The sequence below is a fragment of the Cygnus atratus genome, chromosome 1 (genome assembly GCF_013377495.2).
Source record: "Cygnus atratus isolate AKBS03 ecotype Queensland, Australia chromosome 1, CAtr_DNAZoo_HiC_assembly, whole genome shotgun sequence".
Classification (NCBI taxonomy): Eukaryota; Metazoa; Chordata; class Aves; order Anseriformes; family Anatidae; genus Cygnus; species Cygnus atratus.
The window spans coordinates 139,404,999-139,426,997 of NC_066362.1; the positions used below are offsets into that span (position 1 = coordinate 139,404,999).

Consider the following 21,999-nt stretch of genomic DNA (forward strand, 5'->3'; position numbering starts at 1 on the left):
GAAGCTACCTCCCACGCTCTCCAGAAACCTCCTAGACTGCTTTCTCCGTGCCGTGTTGTGTTTCCAGGATATATCCGGGAAGTTGAAGTCCCCCACGAGGACAAGTGCCGACGATTTTGCAACTTCTGTCAGTTGCCTATAAAACTCCTCATCCGTCTCCTCATCCTGGTTCGGCGGTCTATAACAGACCCCAACCAGGACGCTAGCCTTGCCGGCCTTCCTGCGGATCCTAACCCACAGGGATTCAACCTTATCATTCCCAGCCTGGAGTTCCACAACATCAAAAGATTCTCTAATGTAGAGAGCCACGCCACCACCCCCTCTGTGCTGCCTGTCCCTCCTGAAGAGCCGATAGCCAGGCATTGCAGCACTCCAGTCGTGGGAGCGGTCCCACCACGTCTCCGTGATGGCAACCAAGTCGTAGCCTGCCTGCTGCACGATGGCTTCCAGCTCCTCCTGTTTGTTACCCATGCTGCGTGCATTAGTGTAGATGCACTTCAGCTGGGACATCGCCTTCTTCCCCAGCCTAGCCATTGTTTCCCCCGGCACAGCTCCAACAAGCCTTGTTTGAGCCCCGTCCCCCTTCTCGCCTAGTTTAAAGCTCTCTCTATGAGCCCCGCCAGCTCCTGGCCTAGGATCCGTTTTCCCCTTGGAGATAGGGACCCGTCTGGGGCCATCAGGCCGGGTGCCGAGTAAAGCGCCCCATGGTGAAAAAAAACAAAATTTCTGTGCCGGCACCAGCCTCTGAGCCACCTATTAACCACGTGAGCTTTCCATGTCCTCTCCGTCCCTCTCCCTTCCCCCGTAGGGATAGACGAAAATACCACCTGCACTCCCGCTCCCTCCACCAATCGTCCCAGCCCCCTATAGTCCTGTTTGATAGCCTTGAGGCTTCTCTTTTCAAGATCATCACTGCCAGCCTGGACTATCAAAAGCGGGTAATAGTCAGAGGGGCGAACCAGGTTTGGAAGCTTCCTGGTAACGTCTCTGACCCTGGCCCCAGGGAGGCAGCAGACTTCCCTATGTGTGGGGTCAGGCCGACAAATAGGGCCCTCCGTTCCCCTGAGGAGGGAGTCGCCCACAACAATCACCCTTCTTTCTTTCTTGGTGGAGGCAGTCCTGAGGCGTGGAGTCAACTTCCTCACCTCAGGCATCCTCCTGGGTAGGCTTCCTACCTCATCCTCACCCACCGGTCTCTCAAGCTCCAGGGCCTCAAACCTATTGTTCAAGGGCACCTGGGAAGGCGGCGCCGGAAGGGGAGGGCATCTCCTGCGAGGTCGAGAGGGGACCTGTCTCCATTCCTCCTCAACTCGCAGGTCCCCTCCCTCTGCCCTCATTCAAAGAAGTAGCTTCCTCATTGTTACTCTAAAGATGCAACACACAGAGACCATAACAGAAATACAGTGTAAAATGCTTGTGCTCTTGCCAACCCCAACACAGAATAATCATTCTAGAACAGAGTAAGTGTCCTCTGTGTTTCTGTCCCACTCATTTTGTCAGAGGTGGAAATTATTTAGCACCAGCTGTGGCAGGGCCCTAGGGTCCCTGGGTATGGCTAGCACAACACCCCTATCACTGCAGTAGTAGTAATAAAACACTCCAGGTATCTGAAAGAGCCAGGAGGTCTAGGAAGCAACTTGACTGGTGAAATTGTCTCTATTACTCTCTGTTTAATCATGCAGCAATCTAATATTTGCTAATTCATTCAGAAAGATATGTGAAATGCAATAATAATGCAACACTAATCTAAGAATATTCTTCAGCTGAGAAAGCCATCTAAAAAGAAAAGAATCAAATTGTAGAGGAGGTAATAAAGGAAAATAAAAGTCCTAAGATATTACTGCTTCATCAAAACAGAAGAATATCCTAGCAGTCAAATTCAATTTTAAACGTGTCATGTACATGGAACAAAGCAAAACAAAACAAAACGGTCTGTGATTAAATTGGCTACCATAAAAGATGAAATTCACTGAATATAGACAGACCACTGGGTACAATATATACACCAATATAGACAGGTGTACATGTACAATACAATATACACCTGTATATATTGTAACTCGACTGGAGAAAAGTCAGACTTGTTAGCATCACTGATAAGCACCAGCCTTGGGCAAAGGGGAACTGAGCAGCATGTTCTTGCTTATCTCTTACACAGACTTGGTGGATAGAGGTCCACAAGCTTAGTAGAGAGGTCGCTGAAGGAGGGAGACTCATGTTGGTGGGATGGCCCTGTTTAGGTGTCAGAACAGAATCTTGAAGGCCACAGTGCCCAAGTGAAACCTTCTGCTTCATTATGTGTAAAATGAATATTCAAATTAACACCCCTGAGAGTCATAATGGGCTTAATAAAGTACATGCTAAACATATATGACTATAGTACTCAACTCTTCATCCAAATCATATTAAACATCACCCCAGGGAGGGAATAGATAATAATAGGATATAAAAGAGTGTTAGGAGTTAGTAGAAAGAAAAAAGAAGAAAGAAGAAGTTTGTGTTAGGGAAAAATTAAAAAAAAATTAAAATTAAAATTAAAATTAAAATTAAAATTAAAAAGAAGAGTGAGGAAAAAAGAAGAGTTTGTGGGGAAAAAAAAAAAAAGAAGAAATTGGAAATCAAGAAAAGGCAGTTGATGAGCTGTGCTCCTTCTCCTCCACCAAGACAGGGACACCTTCTTGGTAAGCTCTGCACCTTCACCCTAAACACACTATGTCCCCCCTGCCTTGTGCCACTTCAAATGTCACGTCTGCCAAAGTGAATACCACATTACATTTGTTAGACAGAGAATCTCCTAATTTTAATACTATTCAGCAGCACAGCTGCACCTCTGACACTGTTTCTCTCTCATACCTCCAAAGTAAGCCTGCAAAATCATAAATATTTTAGCATTGACTAGTCAGTTTATTTCAGATTGAAGGAATAACATTTCACAGTTGTAGGTGCTAAAAATCTTTCCCATCTGCGTCTTCATCCACTCCTCACCAGCTTTATCACGCACTCTTATCGTAGCTTCCTTTGCTCTGCGTAGTGGTGCTGAGGCTGTCCCGCCAATCCTTGCTGCTCTGGGTCGGCAGCAATAATTCTAATGGTGCTGCTTTTACCAGGCTCCGGAGACTTTTCTACAGCAGGACAGTGCAAGCAACAGGGATGCTCCGGTGAGCTGGGAGTTGAAGCACTTGGCGACAGTGGAGCTTGACACCTTGATGAACACCAGGATGACGAAATGGAGGAAGAAGCTAAGGGAGAAAAGGTACTCTTTACTGAGAGAGAATAGTGACCCTCCATGAGCTCAGATATAACAGTTCAGCCCCTGCCCACCCACCCACCCACACACTGAAATTTATCGTGCAACAAATGACTCCATGACCATGGTCACAGCACAGTAGTTTTGTGTAAGTAGGCCTTACACTGCTTTGCTTTTTTCTTTCACCCTCCCAAGTTCAAAGCAGTCTTTTTAAGCATTATCATTCTCTAAGCTTGTAGCTGAGGTATTCACATGCCAGCCTCTGGTCTCTTCCTCAGGAATCATCTCCTGGCCACTGCTGGGGACAGGACTTTGGGCTACAGGGACCCAGTATGACCACTATCAGCTTCTCTGGTTTGCTATTAACAATACCGCGTGGCTGAAAAGCCACTTGTTACAATCATATTGAACTGACCACTAAGTACTCTTACGGCACAAAAAATTATAACCATAATGAATGAATGGCAAAAGATCAGAACCAGGAGGAAAAATGAAGGAGAGAAAAAACAACAACAAACAGGAAAAAAAAAAAAAAGAAAAAAAAGTAAACAAAGTTGTATACTCTGTTTTGCTTCACATAGTTCTTTATGGTCTGTTTGGGTTTTGGGGGAGGGCATTATTTGGTTTTAAATGATCATGTAAGAAACATCTATATAGTGGAAAACAAAACTGTAGGAGAGGTAGCTGAAGAACAAAGACGTGGTACAGAGGGTGGGAAGAAACAACACAGATGGAGTACATGGGGAGTATGAGGTATGAGTATGATTGGTTTTAGAAATGTCAATCACCCCTGGAAACCACCGAAAAATCTGAAGCTTAAAAATCAGAAATGTGCCTTTGAAAATTGTCTTATGCATGCACAACATCAGCATTTAGATACATGAAAGACGCGTTTTGATTCTCCTTGGGCAACTTGAAGTTCACCTGTGTGAGGTTCAGGAAATTTCTGGATTGTATCCTAAAAGCTGAAGGTGTCTGTCTGTACTCTGCAGTAGAAAAACATTGTTGGACTAAAATACTGAAAGCTACTGCAGCCATACTGCTACCTTGAATAAAACGAAAGATATGCTGCTATATGAGTGTTCTCCATCACATACAATTCACAAACCATTTATTTTCCTTACCCAATGCACATTCTCCCTGTGTACCTTATAAGGATGTTAAAATAAGCCATTCTGGTCTTGCTACCAGAATCTGGAAAAAATTGTTTTTTCTCTTCCCCCTCAACTACCCTAACACATGCCTACACCAGTGAGACTACGCCTTCTTCCCTTGCACATCTGTTTCCATTATGTTTCATTCTTTATGGCAGCACAGATGACTCCTACTTTAACATACTTTCCTCTTTAGATGAACAGACAACCCTGACAAGGAGAGAATCATTTGGGACAAGCTGTAACGTGCTATCAATAGAAAAGCAAGAGCTAAATCTGGAGGCTGTTGGGGAGCCCTCGACAACACACAGCTGCTCTAAGTAACAGATGCAAGCATAGTTGAATTGACATCAACTGCTTATTAAACAAGCCATGACCAACAGATGGGAACACTGCCTTATAATGACAGCCTTCTCCAAATGTTGAATGAACTACCTGGAAAATGAGACTGGGAAACAAGCGGGTGCTAAAAATGTGAAATCCTGCTGTGGGAAATCCAGCCAATCCCCTAGACTGCCAGGTGCCACAGCTGTTACACACTTGAACCCAATTCAACGGAACTACGATTTGCTGCAGAAAAGGATAGAAAATTATCATTTTCAAAGTTCTCCCACCTACCCCATATTGGCAGTTATCGTAATAATCAGTGTAACTGCTTCAAGTCACACCTCTTTATAAATTAAAAAGGAAGTTCGGGCTCCATTAGCTATAATTTACTACAACATCAGGCACTGCAGTCTACTACTGTGTATCCCACCTGTACTTCACTTAGAACTGTTTTCTGATCTTATATTTTTTATTTTTTTTACCAGATAACCACTTTGGAAAAATCAACCCAGAAACATATGAAAAGAACATTTATTGTAGGCATTATAGAACAGAGAGAAGACTAGAAAGGCAAATAAAAGAATTTTTCAATGGAAACAAATGCATGTTCTTAAAGTGTCTATAAAAACAATCATTACAATAACCAATGAGAAAATAAAGATTTGTGATCTTGTTCAATCAGATAGTTTCATTAGATCTACCAAGACAAAGATTCCTTGGCTCACTAAAAATTAGCAGGAATTTGCCAGGACTTCATTCACTCTTCTATAAACATGCAGAAGTAGCTAACACAATAGGAGAAGTAGGCATGCATATAAAAATAATACTGCGTTAAATATAATAGTTCTGGAATAAATAAGACAAAATTACACATCCACACAATAATGAAGCCAATATACACTAAATAACTAATACAACTACTTAAGCTTTATTCATTTCTGTTAATGTTGTTTCCCTGAGTGGGAACAATAGGAGAGGGTTGTTGATTCCTCCTAACAATGAGAAATACTTTAGCACAGCACGAACCAAATCACAAACACTCCAACACACTCCATTAATCACTCAGTACTCAAATCCCTGTGGAAATATAAGGCTTCACGGAAATAAAAGGCTTCATCAACCACCTATATGAGAACCGTGTTGCTGAATCCACATTATCTTGGTGAGCACAAAAATCCATCTCTATATTGGGCAATGCTCATTAATGTTCAGGAGAACTTAATTCCTCATGGAACAGTAAAGAAATGTACACATAAAGTCAGCAGAACCATTTGTAAGAAGTAGGAAGACATGCTGATTTACTCATGGAGGAGTTACAAAATACAATCCAAAGATAATTAAAGCACACACATAGTTAAAACAAATGTGTGTATCAGGGATTCAATTGCATATTTGGTCTAGTTTACAAAGTTATATATACAAAATGCTATGAAATCATTAGCATAGTTTGAAAATGGAACAAATATCTACTCCCAAAGAGGATAAATACACAATCACATATGGAGATTATATAATGAGGTACCTGATGAAACCCTGTGATGATGACCATATAGTCTTACTTAATATTTTTACCAGCTCTTTGACTTTCCTCTTTCTAATAAGACACAGAAGGATAAGCAAATAGTAATAAATTCAAGCAAAGAAAGCCAACAATGTCCTTGGTGCCATCAGAAGAGAACAGCATGTTCAACCTGCATTCCACCTTGAAGTCTTGACAGAGTCTTGACAGAACACCATGAGACTACTTGTTAAGGCTGGGAAGGATTAAAGTGATAGATACACACTGTTTTTGTTTCGTCTTTCCTTCAACCTGCATGGAATCAATAACAGCATTTTGCTGATCACGTCAGCATTATTTCACATTTACTCAGCATCTGCATCTCAAGATGTCCAAGAGGGAAGAGTCTGAGATAACTGAGCATTTCTAGTAAAGTAGACCTATCTGTGGAAGCTGTGGACTCTCACACAGCTACAGGGCAAGCCCAACACCTCTCTTCTCATATAACTCCTAAAACGCAGTTGTACCATAATGCTCAATATATGCAATTTGAAGACAACTACTAAAAGATGACTGTGAACACAGAAGAAAAGTCCAGAGGACCTAAATCAAGTACATTGACAACATGGTAATTGAGCGACTCTATAACCCACAACTTCTGTGAGTAATTAATTAATTAATTTGGATTAATTAATGAGCTCAGACACTAAAAGCAATTTATTCTCTAAACTATGTGCTAATTTAATGTCGGCAATACAGATGTACGTTTAATCTAACAAGTAACAGAAGGATCTCAATTTATACTCTGCTTACTAGCAGGTACTAAGGCTGATATTACTGCATCTTCACTGATGCTACAAATGTTAGGGAAATTAAGGAAGCATATGCCAGAACATGCTTTATTTAGTTCTTCCCTTTGCTGTGGAAATATGCAGAAAATGATCGGCATTAAGAATAGTATTCAAAGGAGGTGGAAGAACCCCATCACATAGGACAAGGGAAAGCAGGATGGTCCAACACCCAGGAAAGATAATGTAGAACCCTTGTTCCTTTTGTGGGGATAAACTAAAGACCTGTGAGATCTGTTTAGTCCCCAACATTCATGATTTTCCAGAGTCTATTAAGTTACCTTTAAATTCTTCTTCATTGCTAGGCAGTGAATTTCTTTCTCTTTGTTTTACTTCCCTCCTGGAAAAAATCAAAACATCATCTGAGTCCAACATCCTCCCCCTTGCATGTCTTTTGTCCTCTGCTCTCCTCTTCTTTTTCTGTTTTCCTCTATCTTCTTTCACAACACTTCTGCTTGCTTCGTCTCCTCCTTCATCTTCCAAAGATGAGTGTGGATATGGCTTTGGGGTCTCTTTATCTGGGCTAGAAAGTTAAAGAAGGAAATGCACTAAGCTCACCTATCATATACTATTTTAAATCCTTTTTAACATGGTATAGATTTTGCCCTCTCCCACATTTCACAGTGCTGACAAGAGGACTTACACTCTTGAGCACTTGACAGGGCTCAAGCATCTTACAATCCCATTTCCCTTTTAGCTATAAAATAAGGAAAGAATAACCTAAAAGATAGCATGCACTGTTTGTGTTTTATTTCTGAGGATACTATATACTTTGCTAAACTATTGCATACAATTATTTATCCTTTAAAAAACTGTACAGTATTCCTGTTAACCTCAATTCTAATACAGTTCAGCAAGAATTGATACCCTTCATATCTTTCATAGAGTCCATTCCCACTCTGCTCTTGAGCTTTCTAAAGTTTCCAGAATAGTTATAATGCAAAATACAGTAACAGATGTCTCCTTGACTGCACTAAACCCCAGATTATCAGAAATTAAGTAAAATTGAAACAAGTACTTAGGCACCCAGCTTTACTGACATCATACAAGAAAGGGTCCTAAATACCTTTCTGTCTGGTCCCTAGTTCTGTCTACCTTGTGACTCTACACAGGATTTAGGCACCAACTGTCTTTTATGATTAGGTCACAGAGCACATAGTATTTTATTTTGTGTATGGAATTTGATAGTTACATTTGCAGAGTCCTTCTGCTGTAATTATTTTTTTCTACTGTGACAACAGGAAAACACCCCAAGCAGATGCTAGCATCTCATTAAAATGAGATCTATATTAGTACCTCTAAAGATTAACAAATAAAACATGACCCCAAATACACACCACATAAAAAAACATCAAAAAGATAATCCCAAAAAACCCAGAGCTGAAAATTTAGACCAGCTATTGGAATACAATTCCCATGTGCACTCCCTGTCAACAGGGTAGCCTGGGCTATCCATTTTACTTTTTGGTTCCTTACTTCTACAGGTAGGAATTAGCACAAAAGAATCATCTTGCTTTGAGAAAAAATAGAATAATAGAAATAGAAAAAAGAAAATAATAGAAATAATAGAATATAATAGAAATAATAAATAGTACATTTCAGCTGGAAGTGCATTTCCATGCTCCCTGAAAAGTGGGGGCTCTAATGGAAACACCAACTCAATCTGGGCTGGATCACTGCCATAGCATTGCTAACATTAGTAACTAGATAATGTGCAACTAATGAAACGGTTGTCTAATGGCTTTGAATGCAAACCTCCTCATAAAAGGAAAACAATCATTCAACACAGCATTCTGGTTACAGAAAGAAAAAAATACGAAGTAAAATCATAGCCAGTGCCGGCTTTTTATCATGCAGCCACTGAGTTAATGTAGTCAGTGCCCAGAAGAGAACATTATGTATGTCTATATGATACTACAGTAACATACTAAGCAAAAGAAGAATGGGATTTCACTTCACAAATATGTGGCTCTAGAGAGAACTCAAAACCTAGCTGAAAATGTTACAAGCAGAAGGAGAATATTCTGAATTGGTAAATGCACTGTCAGAAACTGTCTTTCTATAGCTCACAAAGCAATTTACAGTAGAGCATTACAGCTCCAAGCTGGGAAATTTACAATTCTTCATTGGAAATTTAAAAGGCTCTTACCTATAAAACTTCTAGAGTACTAGGCTTCTATTGTTAATTCTTGAAACTAAAAATTCAGCAGAAATAGAAATTATATATAATGGGGAAAAAAATGAGAGAAATATATTCACAGCACATGCAAGACAACCAGGGGATGAGGCCCAGTGAGCACAGTTCTTCCCAGCACTCTTCCCCCAGCCTGTAGTGCTTCAAGGGGTTGTTGTGCCTCAAGTGCAGGACCCAGCCCCATTGGTCCAGTCTACCCAGAGCCCTCTGCAGAGCCCTCCTATCCCTGAGCAGATCAACGCTCCCACTCAGCTTTGTGTCATAAATATATTTGGTGTTTATACAACCAAACAAGTGTTTACAAGCTGGAAACACAATATATAAATTCACAACTAATATGAATTGAATATGCAGCTTTACATACTATTTTACTGAGACATATGCCAGGTTTGATATCACTTCATCTAAAATTTAGGTTTAATGAATACATTTATTTCTAATTTGCAAAAAAATGTAGTGCATACAGTTCAGTCAGTTTTCCAGAATCCTTTTGTTTACCAGTGAATAACTCAATTTTCTTATCAGTTGTACATAACAATAGCAAGTCAGCTTGCCAATAAAGTCTGTTTGGAGAATGAATGTTAAATTTCATGTTAAAGAAATTAATCGTGAAAAAAAACATATAGAATAGAAGCCATTCTTATTGCTGCATTTAGTCATATCTTTTCAGAATACAGTATTGTCCTGGTTTCAGGCCGGGTTAAACCACAACAAGTATCTCATTTGGAATATAATACTACTCTCAATGGAAGGGAAAGACTCAATTATATTTCTCAGCTCAATTATTTCTGCCTCTTTTCAACTGCTTGTATGTATTACATAGGAAATCATTACATTTAGGTTTACATGATGGTAGCCAAGCCTCTTTTCACTCAAAAGTAAACCTAGATGTAATGAGGGATTTTCAAACAGCAGTGGAATCATTACTAGAAGTTGTGTGAGAACCACAGACTTAAGGCTTGAATTAGTGTTGTGGGTTTTTTTCCTGTCATTTTCATGGAATCCACAGATCAGCCCACTGCTGGTACACTCATAGAATCACAGAATGGTTTGGATTGGAAGGGACCTTAAAGATCATCTGATTTCAACTCCTCTGCCTTGGCAGGGGCACCTCCCACCAGACCAGGTCACTCAAAGCCCCATCCAATCTGGCCTTGAACACCTCCAGGGATGGGGCATCCACAGCTTCTCTGGGCAACCCGTTCCAGTGCCTCACCACCTTCTGAGTGAAAACTTTCTTCCAAATAACTGCTCTAAACTTATCCTCTTCTAGTTTAAAGCCATTACTCCTTGTCCTATCACTACACGCCCTGACAAAGAGTCCTTCACCAGCTTTCTCGTAGGCCTGGAAGGCCACTGTAAGGTCTCCCTGGGGCCTTCCCGTCTCCAGGCTGAACAACCCCAAGTCCCTCAGCCTCTCTTTGTAGGAGAGGTGCTCCAGCCCTCTGATCATCCTCATGGCCCTCCTCTGGATGTGTTCTAATACTTCCATGTCCTTCTTGTGCTGGAGTGCCAGAGCCGAATGCAGTACTCTGGGTGGGGTATCATGAGAGTGAAGTAAGAAAGGGACAATCACCTCCCTGGACCTGCTGGCCACGCTTCTTTTGATGCAGGCCAGGACGCAGTTGGCTTTCTGGGCTGCAAATGCACATTGCTGGCTCATGTTGAGTTTTCATCCACCAGTACCCCCAGGTCCTTCTCCTCAGAGCTGCTCTCAAACCTTTCTCCACCCAGCCTGTATTTGTGCTTAGTATTGCCCCGGCTCAGGTGCAGGACCTTGCACTTGGCCACTCACCATTTATATATGTATATATTTAACATTGGCCATCATATTAGAACATTTCCATAAAGATGAAGAACTTTTTAAAAATTGCCTTTAAAGGTGGGATTTGTCCTGTTCATGAAAACTCTATAGAAGAAATCTCCTTTGACGAGGTTCCATGGCAGCAGTGCCAATGATGAGCTGATATACATGGACTCAGCCTGGAGTCCCTATGGGATATCAAGGCTGATGGAAGATTCAAAACACAAGCCTATGTTTCCCTCACACAAACTGTAACTCCTGCACAAAGTCATGGAAGAAAAATCCATCAAGGTCTGTTTAATCCAGAGACTCCAATTCTGATTCAGAAAAATCTTTAAATCACAAATTGCAGGAAGCTAGGATTATATTCTGGGGAAATGTCCGCAGATGATTCTTCTGACCTTATATTACTTCGTGAGATCTGTTGTTGCTGTCTGTCATACTGTTGGTGCTGTGAAGTTTATCACAATTCCATGCTATTTCAAATGGATTAACCTAGAACTTTATAAAAGATGAAAGAGTAATCCACAATCACTTGGAAACACTGCACATTCACCACACACTTCACACCAGAAAAATATTCTCCCTGCTGTACTTAGTTCTGCAGAACTTAAGTAGGGGCTCACATTCATCCTACACACTCTCTTCCATCTTTCCTCAGATTTAAGCCCAGTAGAAGATTCCATATCTTAGAGACAACTCTTGATTTCATGCATAGCTTTATATCACAGTAAATATCTTAAAAGAAAGACACAGTCTTTGACACATCAAAACTTCATCTCACCTTTCAGCAACCCTCTAACAAATTCCTGGTGCTAAGCTTCAAGCCATCACACACCTTCATTTTTTTCCCAAAGTAAAAACAGGACAACAAATTGCCAGATAATAAAATGGTGGAACAGATAGTTAAGGCTCTTCTCCAGCACATGCATGTGGGTCAAATCACTTGGTTACATGTTTAGAGCAAACCAGTTCATGACAACAGTAATTTGAGTATTATGTATGGAAACCTGACAGCATAGTTGGACCAAAAGTGCAATATTCAAGATTCATGTAAAATAACTATTTTATTTTTAGGTTCAAGCATACTCACATCGTATAATCCACCTTCTGCACCATTCTTATGTACTGACAGGAAAAGGCATACTTCGTTTGGCTGATTTTAATAAGCCCACTTCTTACACAGTGTTCCTGCAATACCATCAACATTCATCTAATTTACATCTAAAGCTCAGAAACAATGAAGAAATATATGTATAAAAAGCCAACTGTTTTAATGCAACTGTAATCAGCCTCTAAAGATGAAAATTTTAAGTACAATATACATTTTCTTAATGTTGCACTATGAAAAATACAGTGAAATTATCATAATGGCTTACAAACAAACAAACCTAATGAAATGAACTGAAGATTGTACTGACTGTGATTAAAAGCTCTGTATTTCTCATTTTAGCAGCATGGAGCTTGTGAAAGCCACCAAATGGATTATAGAGGAAAGAACAGCACTTGGCTTAAGAATAAATTATCCTACAGAATTTCACTTTTAATGTTTATTGCATGGGCTCTTCATTAAGCCCTGAAATCTCATTTACTTTGGTTAGCTGGAGACAGGGAATGGGACAGTGGCCTCATTAGCCTGGAAAATTGTACTTGCCTCATAAAAACCAGAATGCTGGTAATAGCATTGCCAAATTGGTTTCCTCTTGGAAACTTACTTTCCTGTTGTCGAACATCAGAACTGTGTAGAGTTTAGCACCCACATTCACGCTCTTTGGTGTTGCTATGACAATGGCAGGCACATAATAATAGTTTCCTGTCTGTGTCCCAGTTCTGGCAAATACATAGTCTCCGACCTGCACACCAGGAAAGCTTTGGTTAACAACAACCATGTAGCTTGTGAGTTTTACAAGACCTAAAAGACAAATACTAAGATATTTATACATGAATCATCATTCTAATATGTTCCCATGATTTAATATGGATCTTTAAAAGGAAAGGAGAGGAACTTGGTCCTTGCATGTACTCATAATTTCCATTGAATCGGGGGAGAACACAAAGCAAAAATAAAGGACAAAGCCCTAGTAAATGCACCAGGGCTCAACTAGCAAGTTGAACAGAATGAGAAAATTCTTCCAGTTCTTCATCCCCTTTAGCCCTGCTCAAATTTACACATTTTTAGTAAGCTTTTAAACTAACCTCAGGAATTTTAGAGGATTGCATATGTAACTGATTTATACAAAATCATTTTTAAAATGAATGTGGAAGTTGCAATTTTCTTTAAATCAAATTATATGGTTAGAACCTGCTGTACACTGCATTGTGTATAAAGGGTTCTCCCCAGTTCTTAAGCTGTGAACTAGGGAACAATACATTTTGGTTTTAAGTATCTTCCATTTCTTCTTGAGGTGGCCAAATACTCATGTTCTATAAAGAAAATAATACAGACTTCTCAGAAACAAAGGAATAAAATTACAATCAATACAACTGTCATTTTCAATATAATTCCAAACAAATAAAAAATAGTATGTTGAAAATAACATGGAAATGGAGATATTACTCTCACTATAGACTCTTCTTTAAAAGAAATAACGCATTTAAAATATATATTAAAAATTAACATAATTTATTCTGTATGTAACCAAAGGGACAAAATTCAAAATGTGTATTAGCTATCATAAAAAATATAAAATTTTTCACCTGTAGATATGTGCATGGCATAGCACCTCCCACAGGTATAATGAACTTCAGAGGTACGATCCACGTCTCCCCATGACTTAAGTCAACAAGTGTGCAGGTAGAACTGATATTCTTTGTCACAGTTCCTGAAAGAACAACATAATAAAATGTTAGCATTATTTTTTCTTTTATCCCTTGTGAAAAAATATAAAAAAAAAAAAATTCTGTAGACTGCCACACAACACTGAGGGCAAACATATCTATACTATACATTCCTCATTTTCATTTAGCCAGGATAAATTGTATTGGGACAGAAGAGAAATTGTACCTGAAAAAAATAGTCTTACTAAGCATTCTAAATAACACCATAAAACTAAAACAAAGAATAATTTTCTAGTGCAGGCATGACATTTATAAGACAATCAGGTGGCTGATTGTTCACAATAAATCTATTATCACAGATAAAATACACAAATTAAAAAAAAAAAAACACACAAGTGAAGGTAACACAAAAATAATGGACTTCCTGACTACACATGCATACACCCCCTCCATATGTAGTTGCTATGCCTCAGATCCCTCTTTCTAAATGGAGAGAGCAGAGTAAGCATAAAAATACAGCTAGCCGAGATACAAAAGAACATGAGAAGAATTGGCCATGGTACTTTCTTTTTCCCATAGCAAAGCCTGCTTATAAGTATGATTTATTCATTAAGAAAAAACAGAACACGTTTTACCTAATAACCATTCTGGCTTAAAGCTCAACAGAAAGGTGGAAGCATTTGGTGAATTCTTTGAATGCACGCAAAATCTCAACCTTTGACAAATGCTCAACAGAAACAATTGAGGGAGGCTGATACATTCAACCTGGTCTAGTGAGAGGTGTCCCTGCCCATAGTGGAGGGTTGGAACTGGGTGGTCTTTAAAGTCCCTTCCAAAGCAAACCAATCTGTGATTCTATAATACTCTCTGCTACTGTTATTTAAAATTATTTTCTTCCACACTCTTCTTATAGAAATGAAACTGTTTGAAGAACAGAAATAAAACTGTAGCAATGAAACATTGTCTTCTAATCATACAAAATGTATGTCTTTCTATAAATGTATATATTTGCACACAAGATATATATTCATTTTTCATGAATATGCACATGTAATATAATCAATATTAAACGTGACTACAACAGAAGTAGCCAAACACAACCTGAAGTAATATTTTATCAGTACTAGGAAACTCTAAAAAGTATTTGAAATGTGGACAAAAATACATACCTGGATAATAAAATCCTGTGACGTCTGATCTTGCAATCACCTTTTGGCTTTTGAGAGTCACAAATACTTTGTCTTTTTGTGTTTTTTTAGACTTTGTCTTCACAGTTTCAAGTCTCTGTAATTTGACACAATTATATATATATTTTTTTCACAACAACCAACCAGTCAGCCTGAACCTATTCTTTGGAACCGACTTCAGTTTAGGCAATTTAATGTAATAAACTCTGTTGATGATTCACAGTGAATTGGATTGTTTTAAATATTCATAATAGTTATAAACAGAACAAGTTCATTACAGGAAGCTCTCATGGATAAGACTACCTAAGAGTTTTCACTATTAAATCCTGTTTAATATGGTCATAATGATACTTGGACTTTTAAATATTCAGGCAGAAATTTACCTTGATGATTATGGCTCTGGCTGCTGTTTTCCTAGGAAATAATGTAAAAAGTCAGACAATTCACATTCAAGAATGAGCTAAAGAAAAAATCCACTGATTTTGCAAGACAAGTGAACATTTCATACATCCATTTTGTCCAGATAGGTGGGTCTTCACAATAATCTAATTTTTATAAAAGGTAGCATTGTATGGAATGACTGATTAAAAATATCAAATAGGGAATCAAAAATGTAAAATAAAATTAAAAAAAAATGAAGTGTTTGGAAACTGTTTATTTACAAGCTATAAACTCAAAACTAAATTTTTCAAAAAGTTTAAAATGTTTCAGCTTAGCAAAATATTAAATCACATTTTCCAGAGCTGCCACTGTCCATCATTCTTTCCTTTTAGTTTGTATTCTTCTCTCTGGAGGGCAACCCCCCAGACTACAGAAGACCAGATCACACTGTCAGATCACTCCTAAATGATGTTTGGGGGACTATGCACTGTATGGTGAGGATAGAAATACCAAGGGGTGTCTGTATGTACACTGGTTCAAGTCCTTGTTGAAGGCAGGGACTGCAATTAGCAGTAACTGAATAAAGAATGCAAAGAGCACAATGGATCTCACGCAGTTACTGAGGCATGGCATTGTGGAAATCAAAGGATATGAAAAATAGCTAGACCACCAATAGCTACCACAAATCACAAGTGGCTTTACATAGAAATATACTGTTCGGCTTTCCCAGATTTTGAGTACTTTACTTTACAGCTATGTTCTTTTACCCTAAAGCCTTTTATAGCTCACATTCACATTTCACAGGGTCTTACTGTTACTTGCCTTTAAAATAAGTCATACTCCTGCATCATTTTCCTTTTTTCTCTAGAACAAAAAATTTCTTCCCATTCAGGGCACCTCTCACTGCAAGCTTTGAGAGGATCAGGGTATTGTGTGTATATGTCAGAATGTGAAAGAATACTTTACATTTTGGTTTCTTGAAAAACATGAGAGAAATTATTATATAAAATCCTTTTCTTTTTAACATTTACAAGTCTGTAATCCCAGTATTTTGAAAGTATATTTTATACATACAATCCTCTAGAATAACAATGTCATTTGCATTTGCTACAACAATAGCACATTAATTCTTGAATGTCTATTATTTTCTCCATACTGCTTATGATAATGCTTCTAAATGTAAATTATAAGCAAGTGTAACATGAAGTAAAACACTTTTTGCCTGTTAATTTCTAAAGCACTTACTTATTAGCTCACCTCATAAACAATTTTCAAGCATCCATCTCTACTATAATTCCACTGAGTAACAAAAACATACATTTTGAAATCTCAAACTTTTCCACATATCTATGCACCATTTATCAACTGTATTTCTGAAAAATAACCACAGTCCATATGGTCCTAAAAAACCCTGCATACTAGATGAGTATGATCTGCTTCCTTGTCTGATGAGATTTTCTTCATAAAAAAGGTATATTTGCTTTGATAATTGGTTTGCCCTAACAAGCAATTATGATGCAAAAGATAGGAAATCGATTACTAAATTGTTTGCTCTCAGTTTCACTGTAACTATTACAAACTTTTTTTCCCAATCTCCCACATAAAAAATCATACAGGATCCTAAAAAAAATAATAATAATATAAATAAAATAAAATAAAAATCCAAATCCCAAAATAAGCAAAGCAAAGCAGAACAAAAAGGCAAGGAGATATTTTAAATGGGAGATACCTGTTGTTTTTTTTTTTTTGTTTTGTTTTGTTTTTCTAGTTTACTCTTTACCCCTATAGAATATAACCTATATCAACACCTCTATTTTTCAAACTGAGTCTAAAACAAAGGCCCTTCACAGTGCTTAGCTGCCTGCTTAAAGTAAAACCTAATATAGTCTGGCTTGAATGCAAAGACTTCCAACTCCACAGACACAAAAAGGTATTTGGGTAAACCATTTACTTAATTCCTCAGGCTCTAGAGGGACAGCTGGTGCTGAATATTTACTTTAAACTAATTTGTAATGCTTGACTAATAACTTGGGCAACTTCCAGCAATCCACATTAACCCAGCTACTAAAGGCTGTGCGAGCACCCCCAGGGAGGGCTCCGAGCAGTGCAAAATTCGGGTGGTGCAGAAAGACCTTGTGAAGTGAAATCCATCTCTCCTAACTACCACACAGCCTTTAGGTAGTCGGTGCGATTGACCCAGGCACTCTCAGAGCGCCCATTTCTGGAATAACATTGTCCAGTATTTTAGTTACAAAAGAGCCCCATCCAAATCACAAGGATCCCACCCTGTTTACCTCTGCTTCTGCTGAAGGCAATACATCAGATCACATGAGGTGTATGTAACTTCATTTCCCACAGCCGATACCCGCTGTATTTTAAAATTCTTTTTCAAATACATCAGTTTTTGCACCTTCCTACTGTACTTGAGAATGGACAGGAAGACTGACTATCAGCAGACTCTGGCTCTAACTTTGGCATTACACAAACCTGATACTTTAGAGCCAAACAACCTCTGCTCTTTCCATGCTGCTGGTGGCAACGAGCCTGTTCTGTATAGACTACAATCCATTTTTATCAAAGACCCTACCTTTTTGTAGCTACACACTTTGTCCAACGTATTACTCCATTGATGACAATGGAAAATTTGACAAAACATTTCTAGGTAATTATTAAAATTACTTAATAACTTTCTTGTTGTTATGCTTTTTTGGGATGCTTGTTTTGCCTTGTCTCCCCAAAGAGCTACAAGAACAAAGGCAGGAGATGCCAAGCTGCTTAGGAAGCATATGAAATATAAAAGAGGTATCAACAGACAGTGATTAGTGATCCTTAAATGGTGTGGAAGAATAAGGAGTGTAAGAATTAGGACACCAGGAAATAGAAGAAACTGCCAAGGGAGATACAGAATTTCCATTCTTGTAAAGAATAATTTCTCAGCTATAAATATTTCATTAGGAATAATTAAATCAATCAGATATGAAACATTTTTCAGAAAGAATGGACTTAGTGAACCACTAGAGGTCCCTTTCCACCCAAATAAACAAGCTTTACAGAACACATTATGCTTATTAGCCACTTCAAATTCTTTTTATTACATGGTGACCATTCAACAGGGTCACAAACAAGCATAAGTCTTGCACATTTCAGCTTATCCTAAGGGAAGCACAGTACTTTTAAAAACATATTCTTAATTAGAGTGGATCCTTAGTAACAAATGCAGGTTTCTTTGTCTGCAGAATTGGATGGCCATTGATGTGTAGAAACAGAAATATTTAGTATGAGGAGAAATGTTCCTCATCACGCCCAAAGGCAAGATTATGACACTTGGGGAAAGAAGTATTTTACATGAAAAAGTGATGGCCATTAACAGAATGCAAAAAACTGTCCTGGAAGTGGTTGTGTCTGAAGAATAGTAATGCCAGGACTCCAGTAGACCTTACGTGGTCTAATGAGAAGTGGATAGAGGACCCTGAATACATCCTTTTACTAGGTGAAAATAACATGTTGTAAACAACTTTTATAATTCAGTGAGAAAAATCATAAAAAATGATGGCTGATTGTTATGCCTGGCAAGTTCAAAATGCAAATATTTTAAGTCAAAGCAGTTACTTATTAGAACAAATAAAATTATAGATTCCTCATTTTTTAACAACTGAAAAAAAAAAAAAAAAGTACCAGCTTGAAGAGGAAGATTTTTGTCAACACATACTTTAATCTGTACAGTTTAAAAAAAATGAGTAAAATAAGATACAGTCTACAATTAGCCCTTCAATTAGGTAATCTTTAATTTTCAGTGTTTTATATTTTGCTTGATAATAATTAAATGTGTTTATTCATTTCCCAAAGCATTTACTTCTTGCATCACTAGAGGTCTTCTGTCATCTCATGGCCCTGTGCAGACAGATGTCTACTCTACCCTCTTTCAATAAGGAACTGACATAGCCTACATTTCTCAAACATAAGTAAACACAGCAGCCTGAACACAACTCCCAAAGAAGGTCAGAGCACAGAGGGAGGATAACCAGACCATTAATTCAGTTGTAGGCTTAAACAGAAAGCTCCCATAGCAAGGACATCCAAAAAAGGTTTACTAATTCTTTTAAGAAGTTGTGAAGGTAATTAAGAACCCTTAAATGCTAAAAACTAAGGGGGTTGAGTTTAGTAAAAAAAATAGCAGGCAATTTAGAAGTCTGCTTTGTCAAGTAGACTTCCAGAATAATTGGGATTTTTCTACTATCTTACAGTGGTAATTTTCATTCAGTGTCATATCTGCTATTTCCTCACAGTAATGTAATGTATTTCAGCTGGCACTTTACTTTTTTATACCCATTTTGTAGATAGAAATCACACTTGGAAAAGCCTCCGGCAGCATTTTAAAAAGGCTCCAGAGCTTTTTGCTTATGTTTTATTCTTTTTTTCCACCACATAAACAGAATTCTAATTACATCTGCATTTCTGCCTCTCACTCTTCAAGCTTTTCAGTTGCAGATTAGCAATTACTGAAGATGGTGCTCTGATTAGGCTCCTAAAGCAGGTTGACTCAGGATAAGTGATTGCACAATGTTAATCACATCATGTCTGAAAGTACACATTGGTGTTTCAAGGCAACAGCAAAATTACAGAGTGAACAAATGAAACATGAACAGGTTTCTGCTACTCTTATACTGGGACATTATCTGGCAGAGGTAAATCAATAATCAAAATAACTTTATTGGTGATGTAGTATTTTCAGACTAATGTAAAACGAATTAAGATCATCTCCTGTTTTTTGAAGACATTAAAATGTTTTAAGATGCACATTCTTAGTGGAATAAATTCTCTAAAATTACAGAAAACTAATGTGTTCCTTCCCATAATCATTTATTTTCATACATGGACTGTGTTATCTTACCATATTATTGTCAATTTAATACAAATATTTTTTATAATTTATGTCAGCATATGTAAAAGGCCAGAGCTTTTAAAGAAAACTATTGATATCAATGAAAAGAGGGGTATATCTCAAGAAATATCAGATAAAAGAAAAGATTGCCTTTTTTAATACTGGCACTACGTTTCTACACATGACCTGTTAGTGTATACTGATACTTGGCATAATTTATAAGCTACCTGTTCATATATCGATGCCTATATTTTACAGACAGCTAAATTTCAGTGTCTAAATACAGAACTGAATCTCACCCCCTCTCTCCATCTTTTAGAAGAAAGATAACCATAGAAGATTACAATGAACCACTCTGACATTACAAGATCTTTTATCCCTGTTTATCTGATATTAACCCAAACACAAGACTTGTATCGTAATTGTCTTTCATATATCTCTTCAATCTCTCCTTTCATGTATCTCTCTTGTGCTTGCAGAGGAGATAATGATATTTTGCTCAGATTTGTTTCAAAGAGGCTTAATTTCTGCAGTGCTCTCAGCTGCAGAAGTTCTGCTTCACCAGTACTTCCAAAGAGTCATGACACCTTGCTCTCTTTTTAACTGTTTTCCTCTCCCTATTTGTATAGCATCACATTAAATGCCTAGTTCATAGGTTATTACCACAGAACAAAATTACTGCAGAAGCACATACTGAAGATGAATATCTGGAAAAAAAAAAAAAAAGCCCTTCCAATCTGTACCTTTTTATTTTTGCTGATGTGTAATTCTGAGTTCTCCTCAATTTCCTTTTTGACAGCTTCCTGGAGATCAGAGGCCTGCTGAATATATGTTAATGCTGCCAGTATCTCGTCTTCTAACAATATTACATCTTCATAGGATATTGGCCATCCCAAATTCTCTAAAGCCTCCAACAAAGCTTCCTTATGCTCCATATATTGAACTGGCCCATCCTCTTTAAATCTTTAAAAGTAAATAAATAGATTTGTAATTTCATGTAGGAGAAATTTTAATTTTGACAGTACTTTACAAATAGAATCACAACATTCAAAATTTAAATGCAGAATAAAACATCAAAAAATGCAATCTATCTTCTGTGTGACACAGGCTGTTGTATTTCATCTAGCTACCATTACACTTAGTCAAACAACTGCATCTGGCCAAACTGCATCTCAAGGAAAGACATCTACAGAGCAATTTAAGTGGCTGAGCATAAGCATTTGGTGCTATTTTAGATGTCCTAGAATACCTGAGGCATCAATAAAGAATTTACTGACATGATCCAGAAATCACGGAAATTTCTGGTCCTTCTGGAGCAGCAGCTAGCACGAAGTGGCAAGCATCTAGACAACCTAAAATGGCACTAGATGCCTAATTAAGTCCTTACTTGATGCATCAGTCTTGATTGATCATAGAATCATATGAATCATAGAATCATAGAATGGCCTGGGTTGGAAAGGACCTCAAGGATCACCTCGTTCCAATCCCCCTGCCACGGGCAGGGACAGCACTCACTAGACCAGGTTGCTCAGGGTCTCATCTAACCTGGCCTTGAACACCTCCAGGGATGGGGCATCCACAGCCTCTCTGGGCAACCTGTTCCAGTGCCTCACCACCCTCTGAGTGAAGATTTTCCTTCTAACGTGTAATCTAAATCACACCTCTTTTAGTTTAAAATCGTTCCCCCTTGTCCTATCAT

At 38.1% G+C, this 21,999-nt stretch overlaps 1 protein-coding gene across 1 annotated transcript in view; it reads right to left on the reverse strand.

Moving 5' to 3' along the window:
• Positions 1-3,003: 3,003 nt before the first annotated feature.
• VWA3B (von Willebrand factor A domain containing 3B) overlaps positions 3,004-21,999 on the reverse strand; it is a 70,959-nt gene continuing 51,963 nt past the window's right edge. Inside the window, 8 exon segments of the mRNA XM_035558092.1 lie at positions 3,004-3,239; positions 4,648-4,650; positions 7,356-7,597; positions 12,166-12,263; positions 12,788-12,925; positions 13,770-13,894; positions 15,020-15,134; positions 21,044-21,263. Coding sequence (XP_035413985.1) covers positions 3,004-3,239; positions 4,648-4,650; positions 7,356-7,597; positions 12,166-12,263; positions 12,788-12,925; positions 13,770-13,894; positions 15,020-15,134; positions 21,044-21,263 — 1,177 coding nt within the window.